The sequence below is a fragment of the Melanerpes formicivorus genome, unplaced genomic scaffold, assembly GCF_026170545.1.
Source record: "Melanerpes formicivorus ecotype bairdi unplaced genomic scaffold, bMelFor1.0.p_v2 SCAF_3, whole genome shotgun sequence".
Taxonomy (NCBI): domain Eukaryota; kingdom Metazoa; phylum Chordata; class Aves; order Piciformes; family Picidae; genus Melanerpes; species Melanerpes formicivorus.
The window spans coordinates 20,896,485-20,910,674 of NW_027142355.1; the positions used below are offsets into that span (position 1 = coordinate 20,896,485).

The 14,190-nt window shown below is 39.4% G+C and overlaps 1 protein-coding gene across 6 annotated transcripts in view; it reads left to right on the forward strand.

The window, feature by feature from the left end:
• USP6NL (USP6 N-terminal like) overlaps positions 1-14,190 on the forward strand; it is a 141,332-nt gene that overhangs the window by 109,171 nt on the left and 17,971 nt on the right. For all 6 annotated transcript variants that reach the window (XM_068168558.1, XM_068168543.1, XM_068168549.1 and 3 more), the window contains 4 exons: positions 1,808-1,928; positions 8,650-8,744; positions 11,689-11,754; positions 11,843-11,942. In XM_068168558.1, coding sequence (XP_068024659.1) covers positions 1,808-1,928; positions 8,650-8,744; positions 11,689-11,754; positions 11,843-11,942 — 382 coding nt within the window. The remainder of the gene's footprint in view (positions 1-1,807; positions 1,929-8,649; positions 8,745-11,688; positions 11,755-11,842; positions 11,943-14,190) is intronic.

Genomic DNA, 14,190 nt, shown 5'->3' on the forward strand with positions numbered 1-14,190 from the left:
GTGGGATTTCTAGACTACCATGAGGGTTAGCAACTTGGGTGTTTTGTGATGTCTTTTGACTACAAGGTAAAAAATAGAAAAAACAAATGCCCTCATGTCTTTTAACTGTGGTTTTTAATGCACTATTTCCTCCTTCATTGTGCCCATTTGGTGCATTTTTTTTGCATCTTTCATTTTATATCCATCAGTAGTACCCTAGAATGCAATGTAGAAATAAGAAGAAAGTGAAATTAAGCAGTTAATTCTAATTTAAGTACCACTCAAAGTTGTAGAAAATGTATCTTTTCTGTCCTGTTTCATTTTCTGCCTCCTCAGAATTGCTGTCCTAAAAAAAGAATTTGTGGCTGGAATTTATTGTCTTTCATTTGTTATTTGTCTTAAGCTGTTCTTGTAAGCAGCTATAACACATTGAGAGATAAAATACTGCAAAGACCCTGGTATATGCCACTGGACCAGTATTTTCAAGTCATATGAAAAATATTGTTTAAAATCAACTGTTGAAGTATAATGATGGGAACACTGCAGTGAGGTTTTCTGCTGTTGCATTCTCCCCCTTAATATGTAGCAGTTCCTACGCTTTGGTTTTCTCTCTGGAACAAAGTTCTTGTAAACCTGAGAAAAACTTAGTCAACAAATAAGTCATTGTCCTTACAAATACTTAGCAGTGAAGTTATCTGAGCAGTTAAATGGTAATGACAGCTGGTCTCTGCCATAAAAGTGAAAATTAATAGCAGAGGAAATACTCAAGTTCAGTTTTGAAACAACTGAACATTTTGGTTTTGGGGTTTATTACTTGTGCTAGCTGTGAGCTGCTAAAGTTGAGCAGGTTAACAGGTCAGTCTTGAATCCTGTGTTTGTCAGATGGTGTCCTGACTGTCAAATGAAATGAAGCAAGACACACTTCTCCAAAGGAAACACGAATTACAATGAAATGAAAAACACATCCATTCTGAGAAAAAGAAGAGAGTTACTTGAAATTATTAGTACTAACAAGGATTTTGTGCACCAGTAGATTTCTAATGAATAATCAAGACTTTCAGTTTACTTTTCAATTTCAGGGTTATGTATCATCCCTTGTATATATCATTATTTTAAATCACAGAATCATTTTGGTTAGAAAAGACCTCTAAGATTATCAAATTGACCTAACACCAGCATGGCCACTAAACCGTGTCCTGAAGTGCAATGTCCACACATTTTCTTTAATACCTCCAGGGACAGTGATTCCACCACCTCCCTGGACATCCTACTCTAAGGCCTGACCACTCTTTCATTCAGTAAAGAAATTTTCCCTAATTTTCAGTAAAGAAAATTTTGCTAATATCCAATCTAAACCTCTCCGGCACAATTTCAGACCATTTCCTCTCGTTCTATCACTTGATACTAGGCAGAAGAGATCAACACCCATCTCACTGCAACATCTTTTCAAAGAGTTGTAGAAAGTCTTCCTTCAGCTTCCTTTTCTCCAGACTAAATAGTCCAAGGTCCCTCAGACACTCCTCATAAGATCTGTTCTTCAGACCCTTCTCCAGCTTTGTTACCTTTCTCTGGACATGCTCCAGCAACTTGATGTCTTTCTTGTAGTTAGGGCCCCAAAACTGGACACAGTATTGGAAGTGCGGCCTCAACAGTGCTGAGCACAGGGGACAATGTTTAAATGTTAATGTTTGATGGTGTCAAAATTAGGGAACTTAAACCAGCAGGACAGGCATCATCTATCCTCCACTAGGTCAAGAAAAAAACAGAGCTCATGGTTTTAAGGCTTTTGTTTTCAGCATTATAATACTTTCACTGTCTGATTTTTCAGGAAGTTGGATACTGTCAGGGAATGAGCCATATCACGGCATTGCTCCTTATGTACATGAATGAAGAAGATGCCTTCTGGGCCTTGGTGAAGCTTCTTTCTGGTCCAAAGCACGCTATGCATGGTATGAAGTTTCATGTTGCTTAGTATATATTGGGTTTCAAACTGCAAATAAGTGTAAATAATTTGAATTTGGAACTACACTGTTCTGTCTGTAAAGGCAAACTAAGATACAATGGGAGCTTTATACTGGGGGGCTGTTGGATGTTACTGGAGCTCTCACCTATAATAGTGTTTTTATATGTGATATCTTTCAAAAAAATTCTTAATAAAAATTGGATGGTTTCCTTTCCTCTTAATGGTTTTCTTTCTTAATCTCAAGGAAGCTGGTTCTGTAGACATCCACATGGCAAGAAAATAGTAAAACCTGCCACAGAATGTTAGATAACGTTGTGGCTGTGTTGTTATCTGGCACGACCGGAGTCTATAGTGAAAAATGGACTTGTATCTAGCATGAACATTAGGTTTCTTGGTTTTCTTTCTGCCTTGCACTACATTTCCTATTATCACCGTCTCGTTACATTTATGTTATTGGTAGTTCTCTTCTTTGCATGCCAAATGAAGCATGATCTATGCATGCTCCATGTCTATTGGTAGAGTGACTCTAGGGATTCCGGAATCTTTTGTAGATGCTGATGGGGTGATTCAGAAAAGCTGTAGGTCTTGGAAGCCTTAAGAAGTAAAACCTGTCTAAAACTTAGGCCTTTTAGCAAATTTCCAACATGGTTTAGTTTCTCTTCCCTGCTTGAGAGTTTTTCATACAGTGATAACTTCCATTCCTGGCTTTTCAGTGTTCCTGGATGTTCTTCATCCCCGTGATGAAGTGCTAGTTGGTTATTTTTCCATTTACACTTATGGGAGGCGACGGAGCTGGGAATCAATACGGCTGACCAATATGATCGAGTATTGTTCCTTTGCTGTTCCAGTGTTGCAGGCCGATGGTGCAGGCCTGTAGTGCAAGTATAGCACAGTAAAGTGTAGAAGAAGAAGAGACAGGAAAGGCAGAAGTGCGTAGCAAGGGAACTTCTACAACTTATATAAACTCGGCGTGCCTTGTTGGCATGGCTTCATTGGTTCCCTATGATGACCACACATTGTACTATTACAGATTATTGGTCCAACTACTAATGACACAACGAGGTTTGTTGATGCAGGTGCATGTCCTGTTGTCCCAAGATAACTGTCCATGTTTATAGCTACCAGTGCCTTGTTTTAGTTACATGCTGCAGGCACAGCACTGTTTTGCTACACTGCTAGCTGGCTCTGCATTTATGCTGAGCATGGCCTACCACCATGTCAGGCTCTAGGCCTGCACTGCCAGATTGCTCACACTGCTCGTCGCTGGCATTGCCACAAACACTCTGCAAAGCTGTTGGCTGTCAAAGAAAAGTGCAGTCTAACTTGAGGATCAGTGTCTTGAAATTTGGAATTTATCAAATGCTTTACACAATAACACCAACTAAAAGAATCTTATGGAAAATACAGAGTTAATAATGATCAAGAGCTCTGCAACTGTGCAAATACAACCACATAGAATTCTGTGCTCCTCAAAGGTCATAGTAAATTTAAAGTGTTTTGAGGATGAAGCTTAAATGAACTCATTATATACCAAGTCAGTGGATCTGGCTTTGAGAGCATTGCACAGGCCTGGTTGCCTTTTTAATATGCTGTAGACTGTTGAACAGGATTTAAAAACTTGTCTGAGATTTTGTCGTACTGTTTTGTCCATGTCAAAAATGTGATGCTAATGGAGAGGAGTTGTAGGTTGGGGTCTGTGTTGATAGGTTGGACTCAATGATCCTCGAGGTCCTTTCCAACCTAAATGATACTGTGATACTGTGAAATTTCCCAGGCTGAATTTTGTAGCTATCATTTTAACTTGCTGTGCTGAACAAGAGGGTTCATTTGGTAGCTGCTGATGGACTTACTCAGGTAGCTATACCTTTTTTAGCTATGGGACTTTGTGCACTGCCTGTGTAACTGTTACTGGACACCCTGCTCACACCTCCATCTCTTCCTCTTTCATTCCTTCCTTTCCACTGATAGTTACAGAGCACACATCTGTCAAGTGGTTAGAGGGCTTTCAGTAGTCCGAGACCAGGTAAGTTTCTCCACAGGGTGTGTGAACCATTGTGCCACAGGTTTATACACACACTGAAACTGTCTTGGCAACATCTGTAACATCTATTTAAAAGTAGAGTTTATGTCACAGTGCAGCATTAAAGTATGGAAGGGAAATTTGAAAACTAGCTTAGCTGTTGTAATATAACTGCACTTTTTCTGTGTCCTCCTTTGGTGAAAGCAGTTTCATGCACAGTTTACCAGCTTTTTACAGCTAATTTAAAATTGCTGATACTCATGAAGGAAAACTTTTGTAATTACATTTGATGCCAATGACCATCAGATGGCTCTCTGAAATGAGCATCTCTCTGTGGAAATTATCAGGGCAGGCTGAGTAATTCAATTAGCATCATACTGACAGAAGTCAGTGGTTAAAAATTATTCCCCAGAATCAAGGATTTTAATCTGTTTTTTCTTGTCTACCTGGGATCTGGAAACATAGAACGCTTTTGTGTGCAATCCCTGTGTCTCAGATACATAACCAGACTAATTTCTAGCATGACAACCCTTGAAATCATGGGATGAATTTGACCTCTGTGATGTTTTGTATTGTATGGATGATGATGTCTCTAAATGATAAGTTGATTGTTTCCATTGTGATTTGAGAATTATTGGGGTTGGGGTTTTCATAGTGTTAAAAATTCAAGATAATGCATCGGTATATATATAAATTTAAAGAGAGCTTCCTGTGGAAAAAGCCACCTTTGAATGTTCTTATTGATGGCTAATAAGCTTTGATTTGATCATTAACCATTTACATTAAGGAAGAAAACAGAACAGTGTGACAGTAAAATTTCCTAATGTGCAACCTGACATTTAAGTGTGGTAGAATATGTGTTTGTATCTATGAAATACTAACCTGTGTGAATCTGAGGCAGTAAATCTTACATCTTGGTGACCATGCATTGAATTACAGAATTGGAAACTAGAGAATTTTATTTTTTAAAGAGTTTGACTATATTTAGTGATTTATTTATTTATTTTATTAAAGTGACATCTTTTTTTGGACCATACTTTGTCCATTTTCCATGCTGCTTATCATTAACAAATAAAAACTTTTGGGGGTGGCTTGTAACCTCTTTTTTAATCCTGAGAATACAGAATTGCTGTACTAGACCTATTTAAACCTGGTGTCATGTCCCTGATAATGACCAGCAACAGATGCTCAGCAAACTGTCTCAGAATAAGACAACTGAAGTTCAACACCTCCTGAAAAATGTATTAGAAACTGAACAAATATCTGGAGGAACTTTTGTCTTTAACAGTCTTCAGTACACTTTTCTTCCTTAAATAATTAGTTGTGTTTGACAAAGTTGTGTTATTCCATTTTTGTTTTGGCTCTGCCACATGATGATTTTTCAATGATGCTCTCTAGATTTTGCCTTAGAGAAGACAGTGAAAGTTCATAAACTGTTCGCTGTGGGAGCTTGGTTGTATTTCCCCTCAGCTGTTTATGATCAGATGTAACTTCTCTGATGTCTTGCCTTTCCAGATTTTCTAATACTCTTTCAGGATGGCTAGGACTTGACTGATTGTTCAGTGTGGATACATGGCGTGTGTCAAATAGCTTAGGTCTTAGCACAAACTCCTGTGCAGCTCTTTTTCTTGCTTTGTTTTTAGTCTAACTTTTAACTTGTTGGATTAACTGCTTTAGGAGGTGAACTGAAAGGATGCAACTACTTCAGCAAGTCAAATAGACAATATCCATGTAGACTCTCTGTACCTAGATGCCCACTGATTTCTTCAAGGAAATTCCCAGTAGATTTGGAGACTTGACCTCTCTTTGTAACAAATCATGTTGATTCCTCTGTGGTGCATTGCATCCACCTTTACCTCACCTTTCTGTATTATGATTTCCTCTTGGAGTATTGGCCTGAATATTGAGCTGATACTGGTCTCAAAACCAGTTTAAGAAAAGCTGACATCGTATGAGCCAGTTTCCAGGCTCCTGGTTATTTAAGGCAAAGGGTTCACACAATCAATATTTTAGTTAGAATAGAATAAACCAGGTTGGAAGAGACCTTCAAGATCATCACGTCCAACCTATCACCCAACACCACCCAATCAACTAACCCATGTAACCAAGCACCCTGTCAAGTCTCCTCCTGAACACCTCCAGTGATGGTGACTCCACCACCTCCCCGGGCAGTCCATTCCAATGGGCAATCACTCTCTCTGTGTAAAACTTCCTCCTGACCTCCAGCCTGAACTTCCCCTGGCGCAGCCTGAGACTGTGTCCTCTTGTTCTGGTGCTGGCTGCCTGGGAGAAGAGACCAACCTCTGCCTGTTTACAACCCCCCTTCAGGTAGTTGTAGAGAGCAATAAGGTCACCCCTGAGTCTCCTCTTCTCCAGGCTAAGCAACCCCAGCTCCCTCAGTCTCTCCTCATAGGGCTTGTGTTCCAAGCCCCTCACTAACTTTGTTGCCCTTCTCTGGACTCGTTCCAGCAAGTCAACATCCTTCCTAAACTGAGGGGCCCAGAACTGGACAAGTTGACTTTGAGTTCTTTTAGAGCTGTTTAGGGGTCTTGCTAGGGAACTTCCCTGCTATCTTCCACGTGAAAATGTAACTTGTTTTTAATCTTGATTTTATCTTCTCTGAGCAGCTCTAAAAATCTTCAGACTGCTGTATCCAGAAATTCTCTGTTAGGCTTTCTGCTTCCAAGGTGTTTGAAAACAGGTCCATTAGTATGTTTCAAATGTTTTTGTTAAGTTGGTTTTTTTTTTTTTTTGGGAGGGCTGTTTTTCACATTTTTGTATTGCCAATGTTAGGTCATCTCTGGTTTTGTGATCTGAACACAGCTTCAGCTTTTCGAAGGATGTTCTTTGAATGGTTTCTTTTCCTGCTGTGTAGCTGTGGTAGTTTTTGCATTTTGAGGGTTTTTTGGCTACTATTATGTTTAACTGGCAATACTTTTTTTTAACTCTCATGGTAACTCCTTTAAAAGTGGATCTTAGTGCTTTCCTTTTCCAACACGTGATCACTAAATGTCCTTGTCACGGTCCGGAGACATTAGATGTCTCGGTCCAGAGACACAGTTCTTTTAAATATTCCCGTGTTGTGAAATTAAAGGCACAAACGAGGCCAAAGTATCAACAGCTAGACTATTTAATAAATAAAGTGGACATAAGAAGGGAGAGGGAGAAAAGAGAGAGAGAGAGAGAGACGAGAGATGGACATAAGAAGGGAGAGGGAGAAAAGAGAGAGAGAGAGACGAGAGATGGACATAAGAAGGGAGAGGGAGAAAAGAGAGAGAGAGAGAGAGGGACGAGAGATAGAAGAGGAAAGGAATTATATTACCACACCCCTCATCCCCCCCAAGACAGTTAAAGTCTGTGGAGGAAAGGTGCTGCAGGAGATATTGGGTCTGTAGAGAAACCGTGGTGAGGCTTTTGCTGGAGAACAGCTGTGGTCCTCTGGGGAGATGTTGGGTTGATACAGGAACGGTGCTGAGGCTCCTCTGGGCAGCCTGGGTCTGTAGAGAAGGGGTGCTGAGGATTTGGCTGGAGCTGTGGTCCTCCGGGCAGCTTCCTTTCTCCGGAGCAGCATCGTCCCGGCTTTCACTTCTCGGCGGCCTGGCCCGTCTCCTGTGTTTTCCTTCATCTCCGTTTTTCTCCCCGTTTTTCTCCTCTGTTTCTCTCCTCTGTTTCTCTCTACAAACCAGCAGTTGCTCAAGTCTTTCATACAGTTTTTTAGTCCTCAGGCAGGTGTTGGTATGTCAGGTATTCCAGAGGCAAGGAAATAATCCAGGTATCTGTTCCCCCGGAAATCTTTCTGTGTATTGCTGTGTATGTGGGCAAGATTTTTGGATGGAGGCGAGGGGGGGCCTCCTCCGTGTCCTCCCCTCCCTCCCCCATTCAGACAAGTCCTCCCACATTCCTTTACACAGGTGGTGGAAACCATCGTATCACCCTGCCCAAGGTACTTGATGGGCGGAAACCACCCTGCCCAGAAAGCGTGATGGCTGGGTCCTTGGGTCCATTGTTGTAGTCCCGTGTTATCACGATGCAATCACAAGCTGATTTGCATCCAGGATTGGTGGACAGGATTCTTTCCACCTTCTTTCCAGTGGCTCTGCTATCACTTTATCTTTGTTGACTCACATAGAGAGAGACAAACTTACTAGACTCTCACAGTCCTCAAGACTTCTTTTTTTTTTTTGTGTATTCCCTTAGTTCCAGTTGTGTGAGCTCACAATCTTTTAGATTGTATATTAATGATATTTGTCTCTTTAAATGGTCTTCCCTTTATTGCAGACATTTCTTTTAGCTACCTATGCTAGGTGCCCTTCTGCCGTGAGTTTGCTAGGTATAATCCTCATTTATATCTTTTTTGCCTTTAAATATTTTAGTTGGAGATAGTTGTGGGGTGTGTTTTGGTTTTTTAAATAATAGTTATAAATTTGGTGTTCTTATGACTTTGTAGTGGGTAGATCTGCTGTCATCTACCATCATTAATCAAATCTAGTAATAGTAAGGGAACATACTGATGCTTTGCTGTAGTCATTTCGCCAGGAGTATGTGGATGTCTGTATGTAGACATCATCATATTGCTATGAATATCTGTTTGGATCCAGGCCCTTATAGAAAGATAATGCTCTCGGAACTCTTTTAATGTCATTTTTATATTACATATGTGTGTGACATGGTCAATTTCTTTTCTTAGGTTTTTTTATTCCTGGCTTTCCAAAACTGTTGAGGTTTCAAGAACATCATGACAAAATACTGAAAAAATTTTTGTCCAAACTTAAGCAGCATTTGGTAAGTATTTATATCACAATAAACACATTACTTAATTGGCAGCTTGCTACCATGTTTCAATTCAGGTTAACCCACCAGGTAAACAATACATCAAACCTCAGAATAAAATGGAAAGCTCTAAGAGGTAGAAGTGCTGCTGTTTCTATTATAGACAAAGCTACGGTGCACCTTGGCAGAGTTGTGATAAAATTGGATCCTAAGAATAATTAAATTGAGTGTCTGTCTGTCTCACTTTTGACCTCTGAGTTAATGAAAACAAGTGGTCCTCCTGCCTGGTCTTGTACAAGCTGCTGTGTAGCAACCTGACATTAAAACATTTTATCAAGAGTCTGCAATATGTAGAGCTGTGTGACATGCCTTTGGGCAGAGGTGACTTTGCAATCAACCAGGTTTAATTTGTGTTTAAAAAATAACCTTTATAAGAGGAGTTAACTGTTCTTTAAAAAATTACCCATAGTCAGTAGTGTTTTCAGGAAGGTAAATGTTGAGCAATATCTCTTCTAAAGCTCTTAAATGGGAAATAATCATAAAATTAAAGAATGGTTTGAATTGAAAGGGACCTCCAAGGGTCAACTAGTCCAACACCCCTGCAGTCAGCAGAGACATCCTCTGCTGAATCAGGTTGTTCAGAGTCTTGTCAAGCCTGATCTTGAATATCTCCAGGGATGGGGCCTCAACTACCTACCTCTCTGGACAACCTGTTGCACTGTTCCACTGCCCTCATGGTACAGAATTTGTGCCTAATAGCTAATCTAAATCTATCCTTCTCTAATTTCAAATGGTTGCCCCTTGTCCTATCACTACAGGCATTTGGAAACAGTCCCTTTGTGCTCTTTTTTTCCCCTCTTGTTCATATTGACTGTATTTATTCTAAGGAACAAGTTATTTATCTAATGAAAGAAAAATGCCCTTTCAGTAGTCATCAAGAATTTTCTATTTCAATCATACTGGTTCTGCCAGAATTCATCTCTTAAGTATTAAAAGGTAGTGTCCAAGATGCTTGGTTGCAGCAACATCTTCTAAGAGTGATAGCTGCTTACAAACATTACCTTCCTGGGGCTGTGTTATTTTCTGTTTAGTATGCTTATCTCTGTAGGAAAAGCAAAAAGACCATTTGGGAACAGACTAGTACCTTGGCAGTGATGAATTGCATCTAATATGTGCCTGCTGTATAATAAAATAGAATTTAATGTCTTTCTTTAACAACATGCTATAAGATTTGCTTATAGCATGGAATTAGGCAGGTCTAGTTGTGGGGGGAACCCACGCTTCTGTTAAAAGATCAGGCCAAAATCAGTCGTGCAAACAATCTTGGCATATTTTAAAAAGTTAAAGTCAATGGTAGAATCATAGAATGGTTTGGGTTGCAAGGGACCTCCAAAGGTCATCTAGTCCAACCCCTGTGCAGTGAGCAGGGACATCCTCTGCTAGATCAGGTTGTTCAGAGCCTTGTCCAGCCTGACCTTGAATATCTCCAGGGATGGGGCCTCAACTGCATCCCTGGGCAACCAGTTCCAGTGTTCCACTACCTTCTTGGTAAAGAACTTGTTCCTAACATCCAATCTGAATCTTTTCTTCTCTAGTTTCAAACCAGTGACCCTTGTCCTATCACTGCAGGCCTTTGTATACAGTCCCTCTCCAGCATTCTTTAGGCTCCCTTCAGGTACTGGAAGGCTGCTGGTAGGTCTTCCTGAAGCCTTCTCTTCTCCAGGCTGAACAACCCCAAATCAAAACCACTTCTGGAACTCTGAAATGAAAACTGTGGATTTAATTGTTACAGTACATTCAAGATGATGATTCTTGTTTAGCCACATAGACTCATTCTCATTTTTGAGATTGTCACATTTCAGGAGCAAAATCTAGAATAATCCAAGACGATCAAGTAGTTTTAACAGGAGATGGTAAAAGACCCTTATACTTTTTAAAAATCCAAAAAGAATCATGCAAGAAGAGATTGTGCAACCTGAGACTGGCACATATTATATTGTGTGTGTGTATATATATATAAGAAGTGTCTATATAGCTTATATACTTCTTAATACTACATTTAAGAATCAAGAAAAAAAATTGGTCATCCATGTCACCTTGGGTCACTTGAAAAAGAAACATTCAGAAAAGCATAGAGAGTTGCTTTAGTAGTTGAAAAGGCTGATTTAAATAAAATGCTTTGATAGTTCCCTTCTGAGAGAGTTCTTGGATACTTGTTTAGAGGGATCCAGAAAGCATTTACTCTCCATGTGTTTTGAGACATGCAAGGACTGGAAGCATTTACAGTCAAGTTGATTTGGGCTCTGAGCATACTTAAAGATGCCTCAGCTCACTGCAGTGGGGAAGTTGTACTAGATGACCTTTAAAGGTCTCTTTCAACCTAAAGCATTCTATGATTTGTTCTACTTATTTTAATTTTTGTCAGAACTTAGTTCTGGTTTTGTATGAATTCGTTTACTAGCATTGAATTTAACACAAATCACTGCTTTATCAATGAAAGGCATGGTCTCATTCTGTCTGGCTGATGGTTTTTCTTACAGGTTAGAAAAATCTTAAGGTGGGTTTTGTTCTCTGCTTTTTAAAAAGACTCTCAAAAATTTCACAAAGATTATTTCAGTTAATCTAAGAATCATTTTTCTTCATTACTTGCTGAGATGAGCCCATTTTAACTGGCTGAAAGATGAAGGTAAAGCCTGCAGATACACCAGAGGGATATGATCCATTACCTATTCAGTGTTTGTATACTTGAAAATTTTGGAGAAGCTAAACGTGGCAAGCATGGAATATGATGTTATCCCAAAGTTAAAATTCAATAACAGTATTTCATGTAGTTGAGTTAATTCTTTATGGTGAATATTTGGGACATTGGCCTCAAGGTGGAAATGTTTTTTCCTGGACAGTTCAAGGCATTACTTAATTTTTGTGAGTATTTTTTAAACTTCTACATTTTTTACAGGACTCCCAGGATATGTCCACAAGCTTTTACACAACCAAGTGGTTTTTCCAGTGTTTCCTTGATCGTGTGAGTATGTTTTTCTTTTTCTATTTCTGTTTTCAGCTGTGACTTGTGACAAACTGTTTTCACGGTGTTGCTGATTCTGTCATTGCAGACTCCCTTTACATTAAGTCTCAGGATATGGGATATATACATACTTGAAGGAGAGCGGATTCTCACTGCTATGTCTTACACAATTCTGAAGCTACACAGAAGTAAGAAATATCTCAAATATTTGAATGCTCAGCAGAGATTCGGCTGATTTTGTTCTTATTTTATGTAGCTTGACCTTTTGTGAAAAGCTTAGTTTCTCATTTGCCTTATGCTATTTCTGGCAGGTATTTTTCATTCGTTATGCCCCAAAATCAAATCTTTGTTCTGTTAATGTATATGTGTGATGAGGTGACCCTGGCTGGACACCAGGCTGCTCTATTACTCCTCTCCTCAGCAGGGCAGAAAATAAGATAGAAAAACTTGTGGGTCAAGATAGAGTCAGTTTAATAAAGTGAAAGCAAAGGCCATGTGCAAAAGCAAACAAAAGATTTATTCTCTGTTTCTGTTGTTCCAGAAGACAAATGTCCTAATAATGAATATCTCCCCTCCCCTCCCCCTCCTCCTTTATCTTAGCTTTTATTGCCAAGCAGATGTCTTAGGTTATGGAATATCCCTTAGGTCAGTTTAGGTCAGCTGTCCTAGTTATGTACCCTCACAAGGTCTTGCCCACTGGTAATGGGGATGTTACAGAAACAGCTTTCATGCAGTGCAGCCTCTCCTCAGCAGTACCCAAAGCACTGGTGTGTTATCAACACCTTTCCAGTGACAAATACAAAGCAGAGAGCGCTATGAGGGCTGCTGTGGGGGAAGTTAACTCCACTTCAGCCAGACCAAGTGCAGTGGGATTGCCAAAGAAAAATATTTATTACAGTAAGGAAGTTTTTTAAGCTCTGAGATGAGGTGAGCTGTATTGCTGATTAAACAATGGGGAAAACATTTTGTGGTTCCATAGTTTGGAAATAGCTTGTTAGCCCCACAGGGTTTAAATAATCAGAAGAAGTGCAGAAAGAATCCAAAGTGTGCCACTAAATACCTGAAAATATCAGCAAACAACTCTGCAGTGAGTAATCACTTCTATACTGTTGTGTGTCCAGAAATGTAATTAAAATCTGGAATTTCCGTAGGCTGCTTTCTTTTCCATCCCTTGCCTTTGAGTGAAGTAAAAATGGATACTTTGTAGAAAAGAATTGTCCAGTGCAATTATGCCTGGTTCATCAAAGCGATTTAGCACCTTAAGTTCCAAAGGAGCTTTGGAGGATGGTTGGTAGCTTCTAAACATACTTGAGCATTTGTCAGGATGATACCTTGTAGCTCAAGTTTGATACAGTCTTACTCTGGGACTTAGGCTTGCTTGGTGAAGTCAACTAATTCTGTAAACTCAAGAGGGCTGATGTTTTAATTTGCCTTCTAGTTTACCCTTCTTGAACTGTGGTCATACTACCTGTCAGTCTCGCTGGGGTGCATTCATTAGTTTGCCCATAAGCTGCTTTGAAAAATGAAAAAGATTACCTTTTTAGTAGTTGTACGTAAGAAAGCTAAATATTGAGAGACAAATTGCTAAGCTTAACAATTTTGTATCTCTTCTTTATTTGCAAATAGTTTAGTTTATTCTTTTTATTCACTGTTCTTTTTATGGGAAGACCCAAGGGAAAAGTCGGAGTGCAGGTTTGCTTGCTTAGCAAGTACATAGCAACTTCCTCCGTGACCACAACACCAAATACCTTATGGGAAGAGAAAGATTGGAGGACTGGCAAAGAAGATAGCATAAGGCAGATACTGGTTTTCCAGTCTCTTGTCTACTCTTAAAAATATTGATGGTATAGCTGTCCAAAGTGCCAGCATGGAATACATGCCAAGAACATTTTTATGTGAAAATCCATTATTTATTTGATTTTTATAGTTTCTGTAGTAAAATTGTGCATTCAGGAACTTTCACTGGCATACACATGCCTAAAGAATCCACACAGATCTCCAGTTACAGCTTTGCGTGTGGGAAGCATGACTTTACTGCTGTGTAAAATAAAAAGGAAAGACAAATAATCTGATAAGTGTAAAATAGCTTTCAAAATATGTCCTGAATTTGATTGAAGTAGCAAAAGTTACCTGAGTTTTCAGAGAGCTTGAAGCAGTAGTTCTGAAGTGTGAACTGCCATCGTAATTTCCTTGGGAGTTAATGCAGCGGTGAATCACTTGAGAGCTAATATATGTTGTACAGATGCACAGCAGTGTTTTTTAAGTTGAGGATGCAGAAAGACCTGAAGCTGTTGGACATAAAAAAGCTGAAGAAGAGTGAGTTGCACGTAGTTGTCTGAGGATGCCTCTTCTAAGTGAGGAATAATAAGTAGAAATTATTTCCAAGCTAAATTTTTAATGCATTTTAGAGATTTCAGGTGTAGAATTTTATTATCT